Genomic DNA, 22,941 nt, shown 5'->3' with positions numbered 1-22,941 from the left:
TCTTATTGCGGCCTTCCAGTACCTAAAGGGGGCCTCCAGGAGAGCTGGGGAAGGACTTTTTACAAGGGCATGTAGTGATAAAATGAGGGGGAATGGCTTCAAACTGGAAGGAGGTAGATCTAGATTAGATATTAGGAAGAAATTTTTCACTTTGAGGATGGTGAGGCACTAGAACAGGTTGCCCAGGGAAGTTGTGGATGCTCCATCCCTGGAGGTGTTCAAGGCCAGGCTGGATGGGGCTTTGAGCAACCTGGTCTAGTGGGAGGTGTCCCTGCCCATGGAACTCGGTGATCTTTAAGGTCGTTTCCAACCTAAACCATTCTATGATTCTATGATTGCCAGCTCATGTCCAATTTTTCATCTACCAGTATCCCCAAGTCCTTCTCTGGAGGGCTGCTCCCAATCCTTTCATCCCCCAACCTTTATTGATATTGGGGATTGTCCTTACCCCGGTGCAGGGCCCTTGCATTTGACCTTATTGAACTTCATGAGGTGGTTGTTGTTGTCGTTGTTATTATTACTACTACCATCTTTTATCTATTGGATACAGAGGGTAGTAAAGTAAAGGCAGATGGGATAGATGCTGACAATACCTTCCATTTTATTTACAAGAAGCAAATATTAGTCTCTACCTGTCAAATGTACTTATAACTAAGGGTTGCTGGAAATAATGGTCAAATATCTGTTTAAAACTACTGAAACTCAGGAAGTGCACAGTATAGATCTGAATCGAATCTAGCTAATCTATTTATAAATGCAAAGCTGTTTTTAAAATCAGCTACTTTTTATTCCAGAGGCAAAAAGCGTTCAGAAGCTTGTTACTATGTAGACAAAGATTAAGTATGTTTTTAAACATTTTTATTCCAGTGCTGAGTATGTAAATGAAGGATTAACTCAAAAAGGATTATCTTACAAATACCTTGAAAATAGTTACTGTACATCTAAGTGCTGATGATTCTGAAGCATAGCAAAATTTACCACTTGACATGTTTGTCCTGTGGAATTTATATAGGAATAATTGATCATAATCTTTTAAGTGTGGACATATTTTTATCTGTACACCCTCAATACCACATGGTGATCACTTTTGCGCTCTGTAGTCTAGTGTCCCAAGTTTAGATAAAATAATAGGCAGCATTTGACTGGATATTTCTCTGGACTGAACATCAGTGTTTCATCATATAAAAATCAGGCTAAATAATTTAGAGTATCTAATACAGCTAAATTGACAGAATATCTATGGAATGTATGTAGTCAGTGAATTTCAGAAATCAGTGATAAAACAAAAAAATTACCTAATATTGGCCAACACTTCTTAGTGATGTGCCAACTGAAGAATTATACCACATTAAAGTGTGTAAAAAAATATTTGTATTTTTTCATGAGTGCAAATTGTAATCTCTCAATCAATAGTATTGAGTGCAGCTAACAGAGGCAGCAACGGCACACGGCAGTTGGCACAGCAGTTTGTGCAGAAGAGCTTGCAGAAGACCAGCAGCTTTGCTCAGTAGAGGATAGACTTTCTCAGCAATGGTAGTGACATGCCACAGGGCACAGTCCCCACCTGCTGTTGGAGCAATAGACCCTCTGAGATGAAGTTGAGAACTTTGACTCAGACGGAGCTCCAGAAGGAGGACGGAGCTCTGCAGCTCTTGAGCTACAGGGAGTGCCTGATGCCTCTTCCTTAGGCCGGGGCAGCAGGAGGTGGTCCTCTAACCTGCAGGAGATGTGTGCTTGTTGAGGATCTACGTCATCAAATTAAGGAGCTGTGAGAGGAGGAAGTCAGTGGACTTTGCAGCACCAGAAATAGATTAGCCAGATCTTTTCTGAGACACTGCAGCTTGAAGAGCCAAGCCCCCAATTTTCCTGAAGGAGGTGCAGGCCCAGCCTGTGTCTGTTAGGACAAGAAGTAAAGACATACAGGATGGCAAATAAATCTCCTTTGGTTTTGCTCTGCTTCCTCATGCAGCGTTTGGCTTTTTTTTTTTTTTTTTTTTTTTAACTAAACTGCCTTTATCTTGACCGACAAGATTTTTCATCTTATTTTCTCCCCCTGTTGGGCCCCTGACTACCAGCCAATGTCAACCCACCACAACCGGGCATGGCTGGGATGGAGTTAACTTTCCAGCCTGTAACTGGAAAGACAGCAGGTGTGTTGCTGTTAACCCATCACAGGGACAACAAAAAACTTTTTTATTTTAGACATTTTGAAATGGCAAATAATTCTTATGTACTAATACAGTAATGAGGACTTATATGTTGTTACTTTTTCAGAAATATTTCTGGAAATTGGCAGGACTCATTTTTCCTCTCAGTGGCATACATTTTGCAAAGCCCTGTTAAATGTTGCTACCAATTATTTAGACATTCTGAAATTTTTGAGCTGGGGAGCTTATTATTCTTTGTCTATCCATAACAATAGAATCATGGAAACTGCCTCTCCTGCATCCATGATCTATTAATCCAGCCAGAATGCAGACTCTGGAAATCTTGATTGAATTTTACTTTAAATTAAGTGGATAATTAAAATCTGGTTCAAATCGGCGTGCTCCTGTGAGTTACACAAGCGAACTTCCTCTTTCTATTTAGCTATTCTGGACTAATACAGAATGTTTTGACGTTTTCATCTGTATTAGGTTCATTTGAAAACATACATTTTAATTCTTGCCATTGGAAAACACCCTTGTAATAAATACACTCCTAAAATTGCTTCTGCAGTGCCTTTCAGCATGATTTAATAACAGCTTAACACTACAAATTAATTAAACTCTCAGGAACCTACCATTAAGTTAAAAAAACCCCAAATACTCAGATGCTTAGTATAAGTTTGCACGAAAGGCTGTTTACTGAAAAAAATGAAGCTGTCACCGAATAACTGGTCAAACAAATGTTACACAAATTTAAAAAAAAATCTTCCTTATTGTGGAAGGATGGCCTGCTACAGCCTGTTGGCCACCGCTGGGCCATCAGGGTAATTCAACCAGCCTGTGTCCTGGTGCCCATCCTCTTCCCATGCAGCCTTCTAACTTGACAGAGTGTAGATCAGGACCTGTATAAGCACTTCATTGTCACATAACTGGTTCAGTTGGAAATCACTGTCCAGTGGAACTCAGGCGTTTGCCCATCATATGATAGTTTTCAGAGAAGCAAAAAAATACCAGGATGCACTGGGGATGCATAAGTATTTCACCATGTCAAACAGCTATCTGTCCAGAGTAGAGAGAGAAAGGAATCAGAACTATATTTCTCTTGCAAGGTGAATGCATTTTCTGCCTTGTTTCAGGGAAACCCTTTAGTATTCCCATGAAAGCTAGAATGTCTGTCCGTCCGTCCCCCAATAAAAATTTGGAAGCCACTGCTTCAAAATTATTTTTGCTGAATATATGATCCTGAGCTGTGATGGTATGTTCTGCCTTACCTTTTACTGTGTTTGTAAATTGAAGGCTAACTAATTATTTTCATGAAGTTGCATAATGCTGCAAGACAATTGCAGAAGTCATTTTGAAAATTAGTGGTTTGTTGCTCTTTTACCTAAAACATTAGGAACCTCAGATATAACAGAAGAAAAGTGTGGGGTTTTTTTCACCAAGGAAAATCCATGAAGCAGAAATATAGGATCATTCTTTCTTGTATTTTCAACACTGAAAAAATTGTGTAATAAGCAGTGGGGCCAATATCTAAAAGAATAGACAGAGAGACTTGAAGGAGGAGGCAGAATAGGTACCTCAAAAAGCCAGTGGTGACTTCTAAAACCCACCACCAAAACTGAATTTTGAATCAAATGCAGACCTAGTTAGTGGAGGTATATGAGTTTATTTTTATTATATTTGTTACATTTCTGAGGGGGCAATTTTCAGAGTATACTGGAGTTTGAAAAACGTTGAGTTTAGGAAGGTAATAAAGAAAAGCTCTGAAGCAGCTTAGGTGAGACTATGTGAAGTCCTATGTTGTACTGAGATAGTAACAAGTACAGAAGTGAAAAAGGGAATATGATCAAAGTCTCAAAATACATCTAATTTAATATTGGTAGCATAATATAGTATTTAATGTTAAAGATTAGAACCTATCTTCAGTTTCGTACGATTAGGAATAGCACTCAGTACTTCAGCAGTTCTTCATCTTAATTCCCAAGCAGGTCATAAGAATATTTTTAAAGCTGATGTGAGTTATATACATAATGGATTTTAAGGGAATGTAATAGAACATTAAATGTATAAGCTGATACTGGTATTCGTTTTTAATTTTCCTATAAAAATGACAGATGGGTTGTTTTAACAAATTCTCAGGAGAAAGCATTAAAAAGAGTGATGAAATGAATATGCAATTCACAGGAGACTGTTATGTAAAGGGCAGTATTGAGGAACTTAGAGCCCTTCTCTTTCAGTAAGTTTTTTGTGAAGTAAGACAGCATATGTGAAAGACTGAGCAAAGCCTGCAAGTTGCAATGTTTTTGTTCTTCCTTTTTTTGTGCAATTAAATACTCCAATAAGAAATTATCAACTAGCTTGTGCTAGTTTTACATTACATTCTATGTGTACTCAACAAACTGCGTTCTCAAAAAAACTGAAGTGAAACTGTTACTGGATGCATGCAGAGACAAAATACTCAACATAACATTTCCAAATACTGTAGGTTTCTTACAATTTGAACAGTAACTAGCTTTGTTGTATACCTTTGTAATAACATGGGAGGGAAGACCTTATCCTCCTTTTTTTCTGTCAGTCATAAGTCAAAGTATATGTATTTCTCTTTCAGTTATCTTTTCTCATATTTTTGCTTGGTAGTTAGGTGCAGTATGAACTTGAAATGAAAAACTCGTGAAAGTTCTGACAAATTTACATTGCCTGGGAGTAACAGAATCATATAATGGTTTAGGTTGGAAAGGACCTTGAAGATCATCGAGTTCCAGCCCCCCTGCCATAGACAGGGACATCTCCCACTAGACCAGGTTGCCCAAGGCCACGTCCAGCCTGGCTTTAAACACCTCCAGGGATGGGGCCTCAACAACTTCTCTGGGCAACCGTTCCAGTGCCTTACCTCCTTTAAGTGAAAAGTTTCTTCCTAATATTTAATCTAAATCTACCCTCTTCCAGTTTGGAGCCATTCCTCCTCATCCTATCACCACATGCCCTTGTAAAAAGTCCTTCCCCAGCTTTTTTGTAGGTGCCCTTCAGATACTGAAAGGCCACAAAAAGGTCTCCCAAACCACCTCGTAACCCCCTCTTGAGCTGTGCCTGCCGGACTCCAGAGCTGGATGCAGTACTCCAGGTGGGGTCTCACGAGAGTGGAGTAGAGGGGCAGATCACCTCCCTTGACCTGCTGGCCCCACTTCTTCTGATGCAGCCCATGATGCGGTTGGCCTTCTGGGCTGTGATTGCACGTTGCTGGCTCATGCTGAGCTTCTGGTCAATCATCACGCCCAGGTCCTTTTCCTCAGGGCTGTTCTCAATCCATTCCCCACCGAGCCTGTATTTGTGCTTGGGATTGCCCCGACCCAGATGTAGGACCTTGCACTTGGCCTTGTTGAACTGCATGAGGTTGGCTTGGGCCCACCTCTCCAGCCTGTCCAGGTCCCTCTGGATGGCATCCCTCCCCTCCAGCATGTCTACCTCACCAAACAGCTTGGTATCATCGGCAAACTTGCTGAGGGTGCACTCAACTCCACTGTCCATGTCACCGACAAAGATGTGGAACAGTACAGGTCCCAGTACCGACCCCGGAGGAGCGCCACTCGTCACTGCTCTTCACTTGGACATCGAGCCATTGCCCGCAACTCTTTGAGTGCGACCGTCCAGCCAGTTCTTTATCCACTGAGTGGTCCATTTTTCGAATCCATGTCTCTCCAATTTAGAGATCAGGATATCATGTGGGATGGTGTCAAATGCTTTGCACAAGTCCAGGTAGATGATCATGGAAGGCAGACATCCTGCGTGTTCTGGAAAGTAAGATGCCATGTGACAGTCCAGAAGTGTATTTAATCTGAAAAAAAGTCAAAACTACTTGTTATTTTAAGAAGAGATACTTAAGAGAAAGTAAAATCTGATTTTACCTGTAATAAATTACTAGAAATTGAAATAGCAAAACATTTTTTCCAAAGGCTGGGGTTTTATTTTTGCATTTGTGCCTTGTAGGATTTTCCAACCAAGGTTTAAATTCCGTAACTGGAATTCAGCGCAGCATCTTGTCACATGTCAGGTTGGCAGTTTCAGAACACATGCTAAAATGTATTTATGTAATAAGCTGCGTATGAATTAAGATTTGCCAAATGATACCATCTCTTGAAATTATTGAATAAATTTGGATTATCAGGGGCTGTAATGGAATGGAAATAAGTAATAAAAATGTCAGTGTGAGAGCAACATTACCTCTCAGAGTCTGAGTTACTCAGGATATACACATAATATTATATTTACTTTGTATTTATTATTTATTTGTATTAACATTGCTTCCGGGTTGAACTAGTCTTATCAAAGCAAGAGCTACATCTGGCAGAATGGTTTATAGTACCCAATACAATCTTGTTATGCTGAGTACACTACTACTTTTTATATGGCCACATTAAGACAAATACTAAAAGCAGTGATTCAGCTAAGTGAAGATTTTTCAGAAATTCCAGTACTTTTGAAGTAACTAGGTAGACAGATTTGTCTCAGAAGAGCAGTGCCTTTATTGAACATTTCACTGACAATACTGAAAGTATTATAGTTTTAACCTGGTGTCAGAAAGTGAGGGGTATCTGAATTACTTCAAAGCTAACGAGGTCATGTGAAGTATTAGAAATTGAACAAATAATATGTTGTGTAACATAATAGTTTCCCTGAGTTTATTGACTGGACATCGTGTGTTCTTTTTTTAGAATTCCAACCTGATCCATCAGAAGGTGTCTCCTCCTGTGGAGCAACAAGGATCTCCAATCTTATCATTCATTACTCTGGAACAATTCAATGCCATTCGCCTTGTGCAAAGTGTCCATCAGTCGCTTGCTTCTTTAAGTAAAGTCATCAGAGGTACCTCATTACTGAGTTCTGAAGTACAAAGACTAGCAAGTGCTCTGCTAAATCAGAAGGTAAGTCATTTTATCATGAATTTACATTATAAGCAATGAATTCCTTCAGCTGGGGAAGGACTTTTTACAAGGGCATGTAGTGACAGGACGAGGTGGAATGGCTTTAAACTGGAAGAGGACAGGTTTAGATTAAACATTAGGAAGAAATTTTTCACTATGAGGGTGGTGAGGCACTGGCACAGGTTGCCCAGAGAGGTTGTTGAGGCCCCATCCCTGGAGGTGTTCAAGGCCAGGCTGGACATGGCCTTGGGCAACCTGGTCTAGTGGGAGGTGTCCCTGCCTATGGCAGGGGGGCTGGAACTCGATGATCTTCAAGGTCCTTTCCAACCTAAACCGTTTATGATTCTATGAAAAAAACCCAAGGAAACAGAACAAAATTCTGATACATATTTTCATGTCACTATTTGCTCTAAGTTCTTTTGTTGATAGAGACTCTAAAATGGAGTTCTTTTACTGATACTGACTCTAAAACAGAATGATATTTTTTCTGGAATGAAAACCTCCAAAAATGTTGCTTTAAGTACTTGCAGAAGCTTCTGAGTATATAATACTTTCATCAAGCTTTCTCTTAAGGACAAATCCAATAAGATTAGAAGTTGTGGAATACTATTTCCATTTCAAATACCAAATCATGCTAGATAAGTCAAATATATTAGCCAGTAGAACATGTAAATCTTTCCCTTTTCTTCGTTTTTACAGTTTTTTAAAATTTAAGTTTTACTGCAGTTGTAATCATGATTTGCTCTCTGCATTTATTTAGTATGGATTATTGCCATATCATACCAGACACTCTGTGCTTATCATATCAACCTATGATCTCACTCTGTATTCTTGATATATGAGAAAAGCAACCAAAATTTGTACATAAACTTTCTCCGTGTTTTCTGGCATCAAACTGGGCTTGTTTATACAGTGTTACAGTTAGTGACTGCAAATTTACATGCTCTGTCATTAATAGCTAGGTAATTGGATTCCAAAGATAGTCAAATGCTGACATGAAACTCTGTGGTTTTGTTTCACCTGCAGCAATTGATAAATTGTGTTGGTTCTAGTGCGTAGATATTGAGATTGGCTCTACAATGAACAATATCTCCTATTAACATCTTGTTTATCTTCATGTGAGCAACAAGTACTGTTGAAAAGATTGTTATGCATTTATTGATCTATCAAATTTCTAATTAAAACGATAATTAAATTCTTTGTCTTTTCAGATTCACAAGACAGCATTTGTTAGCAAAATTGCAGTGCAATTAGAATAAATTAACATTTTCATTTTAGCAATCTGCCTTTTTAAACAAGTTTTGACTGTGTGGTAGAAATTGGTGCTAAGTACAAGTCATAGTGAATGCAAATGATACATGTAATGTCCATTTTTTAGTATTTGTAGTTAGATTTCTTGTTACTGAGAAGGGGGTATGGCTTGCTTGTGTGCTTAAGCTGCACTCTTAAATTGAAAGTAGCAGGAACTATGAAGCTGATCACTGTTACAAAAATGTACTTAAAGATTCTACGCGTTTTTATCTCTCACAAACATCAGTTTGGTGCTACCTGATATATTGCAAAAAGTGTTTCTGGCGTTTCATCTGCTTGCTTACTCACTTACCGTGACACGGATCACTTTATTGGATTGTGACCATAAAGCAATCTTTTCAGCAGCCCTCCAGAGAGGCCAATGCTACGCTCTTGGCACGGCAGCTGAACCTCACCATATTTATCATCTTAAAGTGGTTTGGTTCGTGCATTTTCTATACACTGTTCTTGTTTAGTTTAATGTGGTCACGTGTTATGTTATAAAGGACTATTTTTAAAAACTTGTATTAGAAAGCACCAAGATTATAGTTCTTTTAAGATTATAGCGCCTGAAGGAGCTGCTGCATTACCTACAGAAATGTGAAACTCAGTAAATGGTTTCAGCAATATGCCTTATTTGTGCAAAATTGATACAGTAATGTACATCTGAAATATGCTTCCGTACTAACAATTATCTAAACTATTACTTTAAACTTAGAGTAATTTAGAGTAACATATTAGCAACATTAGGTGAATACCTTCTAAATGATAGATTAGTGAGCTGCCTGCAAATGCGTATCTAGCAAAAGAACCTGCAAAAATGCAAGGATAATAGTTTAAAATACAAAAAGTTTTCAAAAAATTGTAATTATGCAAAAAAGAATGCAGTTAACTGTGCTTTATTGTCTTGTGTGTATTCCAGTTTATTCAATTTGTTATTAATTAGTGTCCGTGAATCCAGGTATTTTCTGTTTTTTATCTATAAAGGGTACGCATGGAGTATTTACTTTGAAACATACTTTTTCTTATGAACGTCTGTGATCAGATTTTGAAAATCTGTTCAGCACATATGCTATTAGATTGTGAACCTCCTTGAAAATGCAACTGTAAATGTTAAACAGTACAAACTGTTTATTCTGCTCAGCATCTTCAGCATTGCGCAATGTTCCCCAGGTAATGATTTATATCAATTCTCTTTCATTTAAGAAGGAGAATCTTGCAGAGTCAATTTCAGTGTGCTTTCCAGATTCCTGTAGAGTAGGTACAATTAATGTTTTTACCTTATTTGATAAGGAGGCAATCTAACAGAAGATCTTTTAAGGCTTTCTTTTTGAGGTCAATGAGAAATTTGTATGGGGAGGTCTTGCAGGATTTTATTCTCAGGTGTTGTTCTACAAACACTTTAAGATGATGAGAAAATAATCATGCAGAGGAATTGTACCAGATTCACTTCACCACAAAGCCACACAACTGCATGTTCAAGTCTGAGGAGACAGCGGCAAAGGAGTGGGAACCTGTGGCTGCAGTTGAAAGATGGCATTGTGACTTTCAGAGAAGGAATCAACTTTGGCCTTTTTGAAGTGTTTATGGAACTTACTCATATTTCCTTATTGAATAGCAGAGGTTCTTGTAAGTTCTTCATCAGCACTGTATCTCTGTTGGCCACATAAAGAATTTGCAGGAATATGACCTAACTAACAGTAGTTGTATGCTGTGATCATTATATTACTGGTATTGCCTTTTTTCTTTGTAGATATATTTGATCTCTGAATGATTTAATTTCATTCAAATTACTAGCTTAAAATGTAACAATGATGGTTTTGAAATGGATACTTTCAGTAAATATATTTTTATTTCAGTGTCCCCTCACATGGCAAAGCAAATGGGAAGGTCCAGAAGATCCTTTACAATATCTTAGAAGTCTCGTAGCTCGAGCGCTTGCTATACAGGTAATTTTAAAGTCATTTTACCGTGGTACACTGGTGTTCAGTGACGTGATATATAATGGGAATTGCACTAAGCAAGTCCCAAAGAGTTTTAGATGTGTGAAAAGGCAAGTAAAAATTTAAAGATAGATGAGAAATGTGAAGATGGTGGACTAAGCATTTTGAAGTCAGTAACTTTAAACACAGTAATGTCGTTAGTTCACAGTAGATTTACATCTTAGATAGTAGTCATTAGTCTTTCTGATGAACTGTGGGGGAAAAGAGATTTATTTACTCAGATAAATCTTTACATTGAAGTCAAGACGCACTCTTTAATCTGCTAGAGAGACACGTGTAATGAGACAAAGTGAAGCAATTCTAGTAGAAGTAATGTAGAAATTAATAGAAGACTAGTCTTTGAAGCAAATATAGACAACATCTGCGTTCTCCAGGTTTACAAGGGGCTATAATAGAAGGTGCCAAGTCTGACAACAGCTCTGTCAATCTACAGTCTGAAGTGAAGAAGAAAATTTTTAGTTAAGATAAATCTATCTATACTTTGATTAACAGCAGACATATATTTAAGATAATAGGCAGACAAATAAGAAAGTCAGTTATTTAAATTAATTAGTATTTAAGGAAACAGATTTCATCATGTTGCGTACATGGAGAGGAAACTGCGAGAACCTTCCAGGGAGGAAGGTTCCTTTAGAAGGGACAGATCTTCTGTTACCTCCAGGCAAGAAATAGAAAGCTGATGGTTTTGACCTTGATTAACACAGTCTTGTCCAGTGGGATATGAATAAGATTTCTGTGAACATTGGTGTTGACTGTCAGATTCAGAAGGAAGATTTGAGGGGAACATGATTTCTAGGCATTAATTTTTCTAAAGAAACTATCGAATAGATGGTTCCAAATTACTCATAAGATTCTTGTTATGCAAACCATTTATTTTGGCTAATGCTTAATTTTTCTTTATCCTTTCCTTCACAAAAAGACTCAAATTATAAACAGTAAAGTGTAAATATGTATAGCAACAAGTGATAATGCATTTTCAGATGTTATATCGGTCATATAACTAGAGTTGAACTTAGTGCCTTCTGACTGCCTGTTACAATCATTATTATTTAAAAAGCATCATTTGTGGCTGAGTCAGCAGTGTTCATAATCTTCAAGAGTACCTTGCAGTTTTTGACTTCTACCTTTATTTGGTTGTGACCAACCTGCATGCGATTTTCCTTACTTACATGAATTTTTTTTAAATGGAAGCCTGAGATTAGAGTTCAAACTTGTGTGTGGAGTACACCTCCCATACAAAGTGGAGGTAATGTAGCAGAGTGTAACAGGATGAAATTACGGTTAACAGTAATAGGTGATTTTTCAATCAAGCATATTCAAAAAGTTTTTATTTCCTTGTATTACTCCAGTCAACTATGGGCAAATGTACTGCCTTATATAATCTTCTGTTTTCATTGTTCAAACTGCTGACAATGTTGTACATGTGGATTACTCATTTTTATGTAAAGTTATTATGAAGAAATAATTTGCGAACACCTATTTACTGTAAGAGGAGAACAGATTATTAAGGCAGAGTTTTACAGTAGATATTTACCTGTATCCATAAGCAGTAAATTGTGTTAATTTTTTTGTCAGTGACAGTAGAAAGTAGTGACAGATGACCAGATACTGGTTATTATATTTTTGTATGAATATTTTGCTGTCAAATATGTAATACAGTTGTATTTGAAGCAATTCTTATTAATACATTATCAGTCTGATTTGCTTCTCAAGCTTCTAGTCAGATCACATCTGAAATACAATTTCTGTTTTTATTTTTGCATGTATTTTACCAGAAAATATTTCTAATTATGCATTTCAGTTGAATCATCTTTTTCCTTAAGTGTGATTCCAATTCATGTTTATGCATACTACACCAACTTTCCCTTTTTGTGACTTTTCATTATTGATTTAATAAATGTAATTTATCATCAGTTCATTACTAATTTAGTATTCAGAAATTCAGTAAAGGCTTCAGTGAAGGTTTTCTCATAACTGAAAATTATCTTCAGATTTATATTTCAATAAAGGTCATATTTTGGAATGGTTTATTTTTATATGATGACCGACTCTATCATGATGGTTTTTTGATAGTTACTCATACCTCTGTTTCATTCACTATAAGATATTAACTTCTACCTTCTCTGCTTGGGACAGGTTTGCTTTAGGTATTTTTTGAGAGGAAAATAGGAGACATTGAAACATCAAAGTTGCGCTGAAAGATTGCATCTACTAAGGATGCAGTAAGTCTTTACTTAGGTTATTAGTTAAAGGCTGCCTTGTCAAGAGGTTTGCTGCCAGTGCAGAAAATAATAACAGCAACTGCTTTGTTACAAACATTTAATGGGGATGGAGAGGAACCCAAAATACAGGCCAGATGGTAGAATAATTATAGCAGAATTTATAGAAGTGTGAAGATGTTCTGAGAGCATTACACAACAGCAGACAGAAAAACAACAGGTGTTTCATCTTCTCACGTCTGGATTCACTCAGTAAAAGCAAAATAAAAAAAAAAAAAAGCAGGACAGAAATCTGCCTACTTAAAGTGTGAACAAATCTGTATATACAGAATGCAATAGCGCTGTGTTTTGCTGTGTATTATGTTGTGGTGATGAAGCTGATGGCAATATGTGATTTCTGCCCAGGTGGAAGATCTGATATTTGGATGTTAGCTTTAGCTTTAAATTAAAACGAAAATTCTGTGTATTGAGCATCTTTCTAAGATGAAGAGTTCCAAGTACTTTCAGTTAGCAATACTGACAGTGAACTTTACAGTATCATGTTTCAGCTTGTCTGTCTACAGTGATTTATTTGCTATCAACATTAAGATATGAAGCTTATGAATCATCATGGATCTTTGTGTTGGTTGTAATTCTTGGTCCTTATACTCCCAGCTTCCTCATGGTGGCTTCTTAAACATGTTCTGTGGTTTCTCTCTCTCATGGCGCATGATTTGGCTCAGCAATAACATGTATCAGTGTATAATGGAATTTAAGTCCATCTCAGTCTATAGATAAGTGTCTTCTCATGACTGTGGATACCAGCAGAAGAGAAAAAGAGAGAAGAGACCCAGAGCTGCAGCTATTAAGAGGCAAACCAGCAGCCCAGGCAAATGTCAGATGAGGATCAACATCGAAAAAACATTTTAGGTCAACAAATTAGAACTTACTTTTTATTTCCACAAGAAATAAATAGAGAGCTTAATTTCACTTCTTCCAAAAAATCTCAAACCTTCGTATTGCAGCAAGACCTTATATTTTAAATGAAAATATTTATTTCATTCTTTTGGACTGAGCTGCTTTTAAGTCATCCATAAAAACAATTCTTCCTTTGGATAGCTGTTTGGTCAGACAGCTGCTAAAAGACTTACAGCGTACAGTGAAAATGAAGACTGTTTGACCTCAGAATCATAAACACTACTTTCAGATTTCTAATAAAGAAATGTTTATGAATACTGAGAGTTTTAATTTGAATAATTTATGAAAGGTTTTGTAGGATGTACATGTATGATTAGGAGTATAAAGTACTCCTAATACAGTATGTAGAAAAGTTATATTTAATATTTTATCAAAATGTATGTATTGCTCTGAGATGCTGTTATCTCTTGTCCACTCCCATCCTGAGTGAAATCTAGGGTAGTAATATTTAATGTCAATACTAGTTTTGCCCCTTAGTGTAAGATTTTTACAACGTTACTACTCTTTTACTATTTCAGGTAGAATGACTTTGTTTCTGTTTTGGAACCTGTTCCTCTGTTTGAACAATTAGATCCCCAGAAAGGTAGATTGGACACCCAAGGTATATGAGATGTGAACTCTTGGAAGCATGCTGAAGCTACTGGAAAACCTGGGAATAGGAGACACAGGATTCTTCCTTCAGACCCAAGGTGTCTAGGCAAAGAGGTTCAATTTTCATTCACTGATAACAGGCATAGTCTGCTCTTAGAAAGCCAAGGAAGTCAAGTTCTCTGAGTTTTCACTGAGTTAAAGAACTCTGAGGACCAGCCTATAAATCAGTCTTAATGCAACAGTAGATGATAGGCACATAAAATCTGAGAAACAGAGGCTGAGAGTGAACCCCAAAATAGGCACACCCACACGCTCTGTACAGACACAGCCACCCAGGCGCAGGCTAACAGAGAGAGGAGGACAGTACCTTTACAGGCAGCTGCATAAACAGAGACAGCACGAATAGCCCTGTCCAATTTTGTTGGTTCACTGCTCAACGAAAACACCCTTCACAAGTCTCACTGATTTTTGGTCTCTCCACTGTCTTGCTTCCAACTTCTCAGTCTGTAGCATGCAGCTTCCAGACCTCTCATCCTCTTGCTGGCTGGTACTGCTAGAAGTTTGCTAGTGGATTCCCTTTCCCAACACGGAGAACACACTTGCACACAAAAATAACTAAAAATAGAGCTTAAGAGGAGGATAGGACAGACTCTGGTGATCAGGTACAAGGTTGGCCAAAGTGTACTGACCAGCAGCCTCCCTACATAAGACATCTCCTTTTATACCTCTCTATCTGTTTTCCCATTCCTGTTTGTCTCCCATCCACCTTTCCCCACCTTTGGTCCTTCCCCTAAATATCCCATAATAAATATTGTACAATCCCAGAATTGTCATGTTCAGTCCCTAGATTCACCCACTTGGGCACTCTGTAAGAAGTCCTATACCCCTTTAAGTTGTGATCCCGCTTAGTTTGCATGGAATTTCAGAGTTTGTTCTGATAGATTGCCTTAGCAGATTTTGCAGCAGGGACAGTAGCTTAATGGTTTGTCTTTTGTGGTCTTAGGAGCAGCTGATTCAGATGGATAAAGTTGGCTTCATTCCCCACCTTGTCATTCCTCTCATCACTCACTGTTTAAACAGCTGTTATCTAAGTATCTGTACAGTGCAGAATACTACAGATTTAGTATTCTCATGTTAAAGCACAGAAATTCATAAAAATATTGTGTTTTAAACCCACCCCATTCCATTATTTTAATTCAAAGTTCAGAGTGCTCTGAAAAATCCACCTTATTCTGAAGAATTAACGTTTTTCTGTCGCTTTTCTTGGTTTCTCCTCTTCTGCTGTAATGAATATCAAAACAAAAATACAACCGCAACCTAACAATATCTGCTAAGAAACTGAGCCTTCTTTGAATCCCACAGCTCTCATCATGTTGCAACATGATTTCACTTTGTTCAAAATTTATCAGCCAGGATATATCTTTCAAGACCTTTTATCTAAGTGATAACTGCTTGGTAAAAATTGCAAATTTGCAAGTACTACTATAAAAATGTTGATGTTTTCTTTGTCTCTCATGTAATAGACAAATTTGAAGCTCTGATAGATCCAACTCTCAAATCATGTCCCTTTTTAATCACTGTTTCAGTTAGATTGTATTAATGAAGTGGTGGCCAGTATAGGGCCAAACAGGTTGCCACACGGAATGTAAGACGAAAGCATGAGACTTGCACAGCTCATAGGAGTTGCCCACTGAAGTAAGGTCTAGTTTCCAAGGAAGCTAAAGCAGAAGCTGAAGCATTTTTTACTCTGAGAGAGTTTGTTTACTCTTGTGACTTACAGAAATGCATGGGTGCCTGAGGTGGAAGGATTCCTTAAGTTTTCTTTTTTGTTGTGTGCACCAATTCAAGACTACTTTCCAGAGGTACTGAAATCACTATTTCTTGTAATGAAAGGATTCTTTTCCTGCAGAATACAGTGGGTTTTCACAATGCATCTGCAAACTTTGCAGTTTTAAATGAAAATATTTTTTGGTTGTCAATGAGCAAGGATTGTCTCAAGTTTTAGGGAAACAATTTGCTTTATGAGTGAAAAATCATTTTTAAAAAGCAGCATTGCAAAAGGAGAGACATCTTGACTTGCATTCTGTTTGGTTTCTTTGTGAGTTGTTGAAGCTTAATCCCAGTGAAGTTTAGATGCTCTGTTAAATCGAAGCATCCACAAGTTATAGGCTTTTCTGTAAACATCAGCCTAAATGCTTTGCAATGTAATCCGTTCCAAAAGAGTTCCACTCCTGTTGGTTAAAGTCTCAGAATTCTAAGCCTGTTTTCTGAGAATGGCTATTATGTTCTAATTATTAAATGCTACCTTGGAAGCAGAAGTTTCAGCAGCATCCTTTATCATACCTCTAACTTCTTTTTCAGCACTCTGATTGTAGAATATTGATTGCAGAAGGTGATCAGTCATTAAAATATTTTTGTAAGTGCTGCATAAAAAGAAGAAAAACCCAGGTCATTGCACTTTCTGAGAAATTACCTTATTTTAAAGAAAACTATCTTTTTTTCTAACTTCAGTTTAAATTCAAGAGAACTAGATTTACTGTTCTGTATTTTCTCTATGGATGCAAGTTTGTATTTATATACTCCATAAATTACAAGAAACTACCATGTGTTGTATAAGATTTAAAGCTGCAGTTGATAGACTTTACTTAGTCTAATAAAATAATCAGCATTCATTGATTTTTCTCTTTGAGCTACAAGATGCATTTTCACAATGCAGGAAGAAATCTGCAAAGATATAATGATAAGATATTAATAAACTGTATGCATTTGAATTGTTAAAATTTAAAGTGTAGATTGCTCAATTTCTAATAATTCATTTTTCATCATGTCTCTCCTTTATCATGGACAAAGTTGTCTGCAAAAGAGAAAGCAGAGTAAAATGGATAGTGTTGTCTGACAAAAGCTCAAGCAAAGAAAGGTTAATTATAGTACAAGTGATAGAAAAGGATGTTATTATCATTTGCATATGAAAATGAGTCTCCTTATGTTATGCTGTCAAAGACTTTGGTAATTTTAAATTCCAGCCATTAGTAAATGAGAAGGCTGCAACACACGGTAATAGACCAATTTGCAGGTACTTTCCATCAATCTACTTTCCTTTATTCTAGACAACTTGGTTGTAGTAACTGGCTCTTCTGATTACCACTATATTGACACAAATATTGTATCTACTAATAATTATCAATCTATTCAAAATCCTTTATTGTTTAATTTATAATTTTGATTTCATAGTCATACATGCATACATACAAATAAATTTCTTAGGGTAATGAGAGAGCTTTGTAACTAAAAACTAACTAGATGTGATCGTGGTTCTGTTTTGAACTGTAGATGTTTTGGTGGGAACTGGCTTGGTGAAGTAGTTTACAAAATATTTCATCTATTGATTTGAGATTTTAATTTGTCATAATCAATGGCAACATGTGTCCTAGTTTGAGAATATAACTATTCCTCAAATAACATGTGCTGATATATATTAAAAAGTAAGCTCGTTTTCTAATGGAAAAACATTGCCATTCCACAAGCAAGCATCATCCCTAATAAGCAGTCTTTTGGGCATTTCTTTGGGGGAAGGCAGAAATGTAGCTGCATGTTGACCTATCTTTCTTTCTTTGAAGGAGGTTCCATATAGCTGAATTTGAAATCATCACATGGTTTCATATTGTACTCCTGTACAAATATAAAAAAGATTTAAATTTCCAGAGCTGTTAAAAGTTTCAGAACCACCATCTCAAATTTAGTTTGTGAAGGAAAAGCTTCAGGAGAGAAATTCTTGACTGAATCCTTTTTTATCTGTTGTGCATGCAGTATTTTTACTCTTGGGAATTCACATTCTAATAAAGTAACCCGTGCAGGGTGCAGGTGCACTCGGTAGCTCTGTTGTCATGACTGTATGTTAAAACTGGACTAAACACAAAGGCATTATGGTTTGGTGGTTTGGTGTTTGGTTGGGTTTTTTTTTGTCTTAGTAGAGCTCTTCTTGGTGTGGTCTTTGTCTCTAAATGTTCGGCAACGTACATAACTGAGGAAAAAAAACCAGAAAACTTTAAGTCAAAGGAGAAGAGTTCTTTAGAGGAATCTATGAACTCTTCTATGAATAGGAAGCTTAGATCCCTATTTTAGGCGTGTAAGTGATGCTTAAAGGCAGGAAGGGTAAATAACCTCCTGCTCTATAGTGTGTTTCCCAGTGTATTCAACTGAATACTATAAATAGCAACTTAATTAGAATGTGTGCCCTTAAATGGAGGAGAATGCGTAAGAGCACATTTGCAGGCAGTGGTATTATTATGTTGTTAATTCCACGTAGTCACTCTGAACTAAGAGAGCTATGAGCCAACGAGGAGTCTGTTTTCTACATCTGAGCTTGAGTTTGAAAATTGACCTCAGGTTTGTACCGTTGTATGGTGTTGTATATGCTTTTCCTTACACATACAATATATTGTCTTATAGGTTCTCTATAATTACCATTTTGAGTGCAATTTCAAGTATTTCATGTACCCATATGATAAATTTAATCAATCATCAACTGAAATTATCTACATACTAGGCAAAAAGCAGTAAATAATTTCAAACTAAACCAAATATTGTTCATTATTCTGATATGTAGATTATCAAACTAGAAAAAAGATTTATTCAGTCATGTGTATTCATGTATTTTATTCTTATCAGACTGAGAAAGTCAAAATTGATGGTTTGAATATATCAAGAGAAAATACATACTTGAATATATCAAGTAAAAAAATGCAGTAAGATACTAGTAAAATAAAAAAATAAAATTGTGTTGCTTCTTAGCTGCAAATTTGTTAAAAATATGTCACCCATGATATCAGGATACTACAGAAATGGAAAATTCTTAATGAAGTTATTAAAGGTCGAAGGGACTTTTTACCTCTTCATATTCTGCACTTTTGAGGCCACATCTGAAGCACTTGTCCAGTTTTTGGTTGTGCAGTAGAAAAAAAACGTTGCCCAGGTTGCCCAGAGGGGTCTGTGGAATCTCCACTTTTGTAGATATACAGAACTGGAGTAGACAATGCCCTGAGAAACATAAACTGTAATTGGATTTGGCCCTACTTTGAGCTGCAGTTGAATCAGATGACTTTCATAGGTCCCTTCCAACCTAAATCCTATAATTTTGTAATTTAGAACTTCTCCACTGTGCCTTTTGGGTCAAATCTGCTCTAATATGCCCTTGATTTGTACCACTTCAGTGTATTACTTCTCTTTTAAATGTTAAATATTCAGTAGTGGTATATCTAGTTGTAGGCCCTGAAAAATTCAAATGCTTCATGGATTGCTGCTTAGACACGCGTAGTGGCACTTACTAAGATCAGCCAAGAGAAAACAGACACACATTGCAAGAAGGGAAACTCTGATTCAACATTTGTGAGGAAAAATCATGTTGAGGGTGGTCAGACATGAACAGGTGGCCCAGAGAATGTTATGGAATCTCTGTCATTCAACGCATTTAAAATACCATTAAACAAGCCCCTGAGCAACCCCTAGGCTGGCCCTTCCTTGAGGGTGGGGAGTTGGACTAGAAGATCTTCAGAGGTCTTCCAACTCTAATTATTCTGATACCATGATATTGCAAGATACTTTAAAATTTCATGCAGTAAGTATCAAAATGACATGGATATTGTCGCTACCAAATATTTAATTTTATGAATACATTATAACAAAAATAATTTTAAAAATAAAGCCATTGAATCTTAAAAAAAAAAACACACAAAAATGCATTTAAAATAAACCAAAAATAAAATCTGTTTAATAAAATGTACGATGTTTTTTCCTAAGTTACTCCATAATGTATTTTTCTGGGTAACTTCCTGAGAACAGGTTTGAATGAAGCTTCATGCCATGCTACTGCTCTTCAGCATTCTTTTAGACCTCCAGTGTGACAGGGCATCTGAAAGAGACCTACAGCCTTGATGATGAGCTGTTCTGTTGGGGTTGGCCACAATAAAAAACCTCCCTTTCTGCTTTAAATAAAGATTTTTAAATAAAGATTTTATGGGCTTCAAATAGCTTATACACTGTACTTGAGGTACCTTCACTCTAAATGCCTTGGCTTTACTATTTAGGAACAAACAACAATCCATACCAGCTTATAACACCAATTTAAAAAAAAAAATAAATCATAATTTCTGTGACTACACAAAGTTATGCTTGATTGAACAAACCATTTGAGCAGTAATCCCATGTTGCAGTGTTGTGTTCAGTGGAGTGTAAGTGGTTTTAGCCAGTGTGGTGTGTCCCAGGATGCCATGTCACAGACATGGCCATGCAATGATACAGTTCCTTTGCCTAGACTAGGGTTGCATCAGCCACTGTTTCCATTCTGTGATCTCTTTTTCCTCACAGAAAAATAGATTTCCTTCTTTGCCTTTTCATTGTGGTCTATTTTGGGATATGTACCGCAAAGAGTTAAGTGATTTCTGATTAGATTGCTTTAGTGAGTTTGATAAACATTGCATACATAGCTGAGAGTTAGGTTAAACCTTAGTAGTTGCTAATAGAGGGGAGTTCTGTGACACAGACACGGCTGAGAGATTTTCTCTGAATTTTGACAGCCTCAAGAGAGGATGTTAACATAAAATAAATGACTGGTAAACAGTAAAAATAAAAAAAAAATAGAAAAAAAGAGAGAGACTGATGACTGCAGTCCAAGGGGTCATTGTTTCAGAAGAGGAACGTGGACTGTGAAGGAGATGGTTAATGGAAAATCTGTATCTCATGTGATGTTGACCAGAGAAAATGAACCATAGCAAAATAAGCTGTTCTCTTTTGGCTCTCCTTATTGTAACATAGCCTTCAAGCTGGTACTATAAAACAAATTACTGTGGTGCTTCCCATCATTACTAGTGCCTAATATATTAAGTATTCTGTACCCCTGTTTAGTCACACCAGCACCACCACAGTATAGATTTCAGCAGAGCTCTGCAAAGGAATTATGTCTGATGTAGTCCTGACTTTGTCCAAGGCTTATGGTAGGCAGTCTTGTCTGTTATCTGCAAATGAATATTAATATTATGTGACACTGTTTTCCCTGCCCTGCAACTGCTTACCAGTAGAGGTGGGAAGTAGCACCACAATCTCTGTCAAAGGGAGAGGACTCTGAAGTTTCTTTGAATGTTTGTCCCCTTTGCTCTGCACGTTTTGTAGTTTCTGGTTCTACCAAGGAATAGTTCCAGGTCTGATACTTCATTAATCAATTATAATCTATGTAACTGCAAATGCAATCTAGCACCCAGTAACACATATTTAGTTGTGGAGAAAGAAAAGAGTAGAAGGCATGAAGCGTAAGAGTATTGCTTAACTGGATTCTGTGTTTAGTGATCATATAGGAAATACCTAAAAGTAAATATTTTTGGCATACATCAATCATGAACTTGTCAGTGTGATGTTACAGTTCTTATGCAACATCATGGTTCTGATATCCTTATTAAATTGTAAGAAACAACAATTCATGGAAAGTTAAGTAGTCGTTAAGACATTAGCCGTCACATTTGAGAAGTCGTGGCGGTCTGGCGAGGTTCCTGCCGACTGGAAAAGGGGAAACATAACCCCTATTTTCAAAAAGGGAAAGAAGGAAGACCCAGGGAACTACAGGCCAGTCAGTCTCACCTCTGTCCCTGCAACTGATGTCATCTACCTGGACTTGTGCAAAGCGTTTGACACTGTCCCACACGATATCCTGGTCTCTAAATTGAATAGACATGGATTCGACAAATGGACCACTCGATGGATAAAGAACTGGCTGGACGGTCGCACTCAAAGAGTTGCGGTCAAGAGCTCGATGTCCAAGTGGAGAGCAGTGACAAGTGCCGTTCCTCAGCGGTCGTTACTGGGACCTGTACTATTCAGCATTTTTGTTGCAGACATGGACAGTGTTGTTGAGGAGTTGAGTGGACCCTCAGCAAGTTTGCCGATGATACCAAGCTGTTTGGCGAGGTAGACATGCTGGAGGGGAGGGATGCCATCCAGAGGGACCTGGACAGGCTGGAGAGGTGGGCCCAAGCCAACCTCATGCAGTTCAACAAGGCCAAGTGCAAGGTCCTACATCTGGGTCGGGGCAATCCCAAGCACAAATACAGGCTCAGTGGGGTATCGCTGGAGAGCAGCCCTGAGGAGAAGGACCTGGGGGTGCTGATTGATAAGAACCTCAGCATGAGCCAGCAATGTGCAATCACAGCCCAGGCGGCCAACTGTATCCTGGGCTGTATCAGAAGCATGGCCAGCAGGTCAAGGGAGGTGATTCTGCCCCTCTACTCCACTCTCGTGAGACCCCACCTGGAGTACTGCATCCAGCTCTGGAGTCCTCAACATAAGAAAGACATGGACCTGCTGGAGTGTGTCCAGAGGAGAGCCATGAGGATGATCCGAGGGCTGGAGCACCTCTCCTATGAGGAGAGGCTGAGAGAGCTGGGGCTGTTCAGCCTGGAGAAGAGAAGGCTCCGGGGAGATCTCATTGCAGCCTTCCAGTCCCTAAAGGGGGCCTCCAGGAGAGCTGGAGAAGGACTTTTTACAAGGGCTTGTAAGTGATAGAACAAGGGGGAATGGATTTAAACTGGAAGAAGGCAGGTTTAGATTAAACATTAGGAAGAAGTTTTTCACTTTGAGGGTGGTCAGGTACTGGAACAGGTTGCCCAGAGAGGTTGTTGAGGCCCCATCCCTGGAGGTGTTCAAGGCCAGGCTGGACGTGGCCTTGGGCAACCTGGTCTAGTTGGAGGTGTCCCTGCCCATGGCAGGGGGGTTGGAACTCGATGCTCTTCAAGGTCTTTTCCAACTTAAACCATTCTATGATTCTAAGTTC

General features: G+C 37.8%; 1 protein-coding gene across 1 annotated transcript in view; it reads left to right on the top strand.

Annotated features, from left to right (window-relative positions):
* The window catches only part of DYNC2H1 (dynein, cytoplasmic 2, heavy chain 1), a 197,053-nt gene that overhangs the window by 153,015 nt on the left and 21,097 nt on the right, over positions 1 to 22,941 (top strand). The window contains exons 85-86 of the mRNA XM_009889410.1: positions 6,857 to 7,066; positions 10,216 to 10,305. Coding sequence (XP_009887712.1) covers positions 6,857 to 7,066; positions 10,216 to 10,305 — 300 coding nt within the window. The remainder of the gene's footprint in view (positions 1 to 6,856; positions 7,067 to 10,215; positions 10,306 to 22,941) is intronic.

Source organism: Charadrius vociferus, unplaced genomic scaffold (assembly GCF_000708025.1).
Source record: "Charadrius vociferus isolate BGI_N301 unplaced genomic scaffold, ASM70802v2 scaffold87, whole genome shotgun sequence".
Classification (NCBI taxonomy): Eukaryota; Metazoa; Chordata; class Aves; order Charadriiformes; family Charadriidae; genus Charadrius; species Charadrius vociferus.
This window is presented reverse-complemented; position numbering and strand designations above follow the sequence as displayed.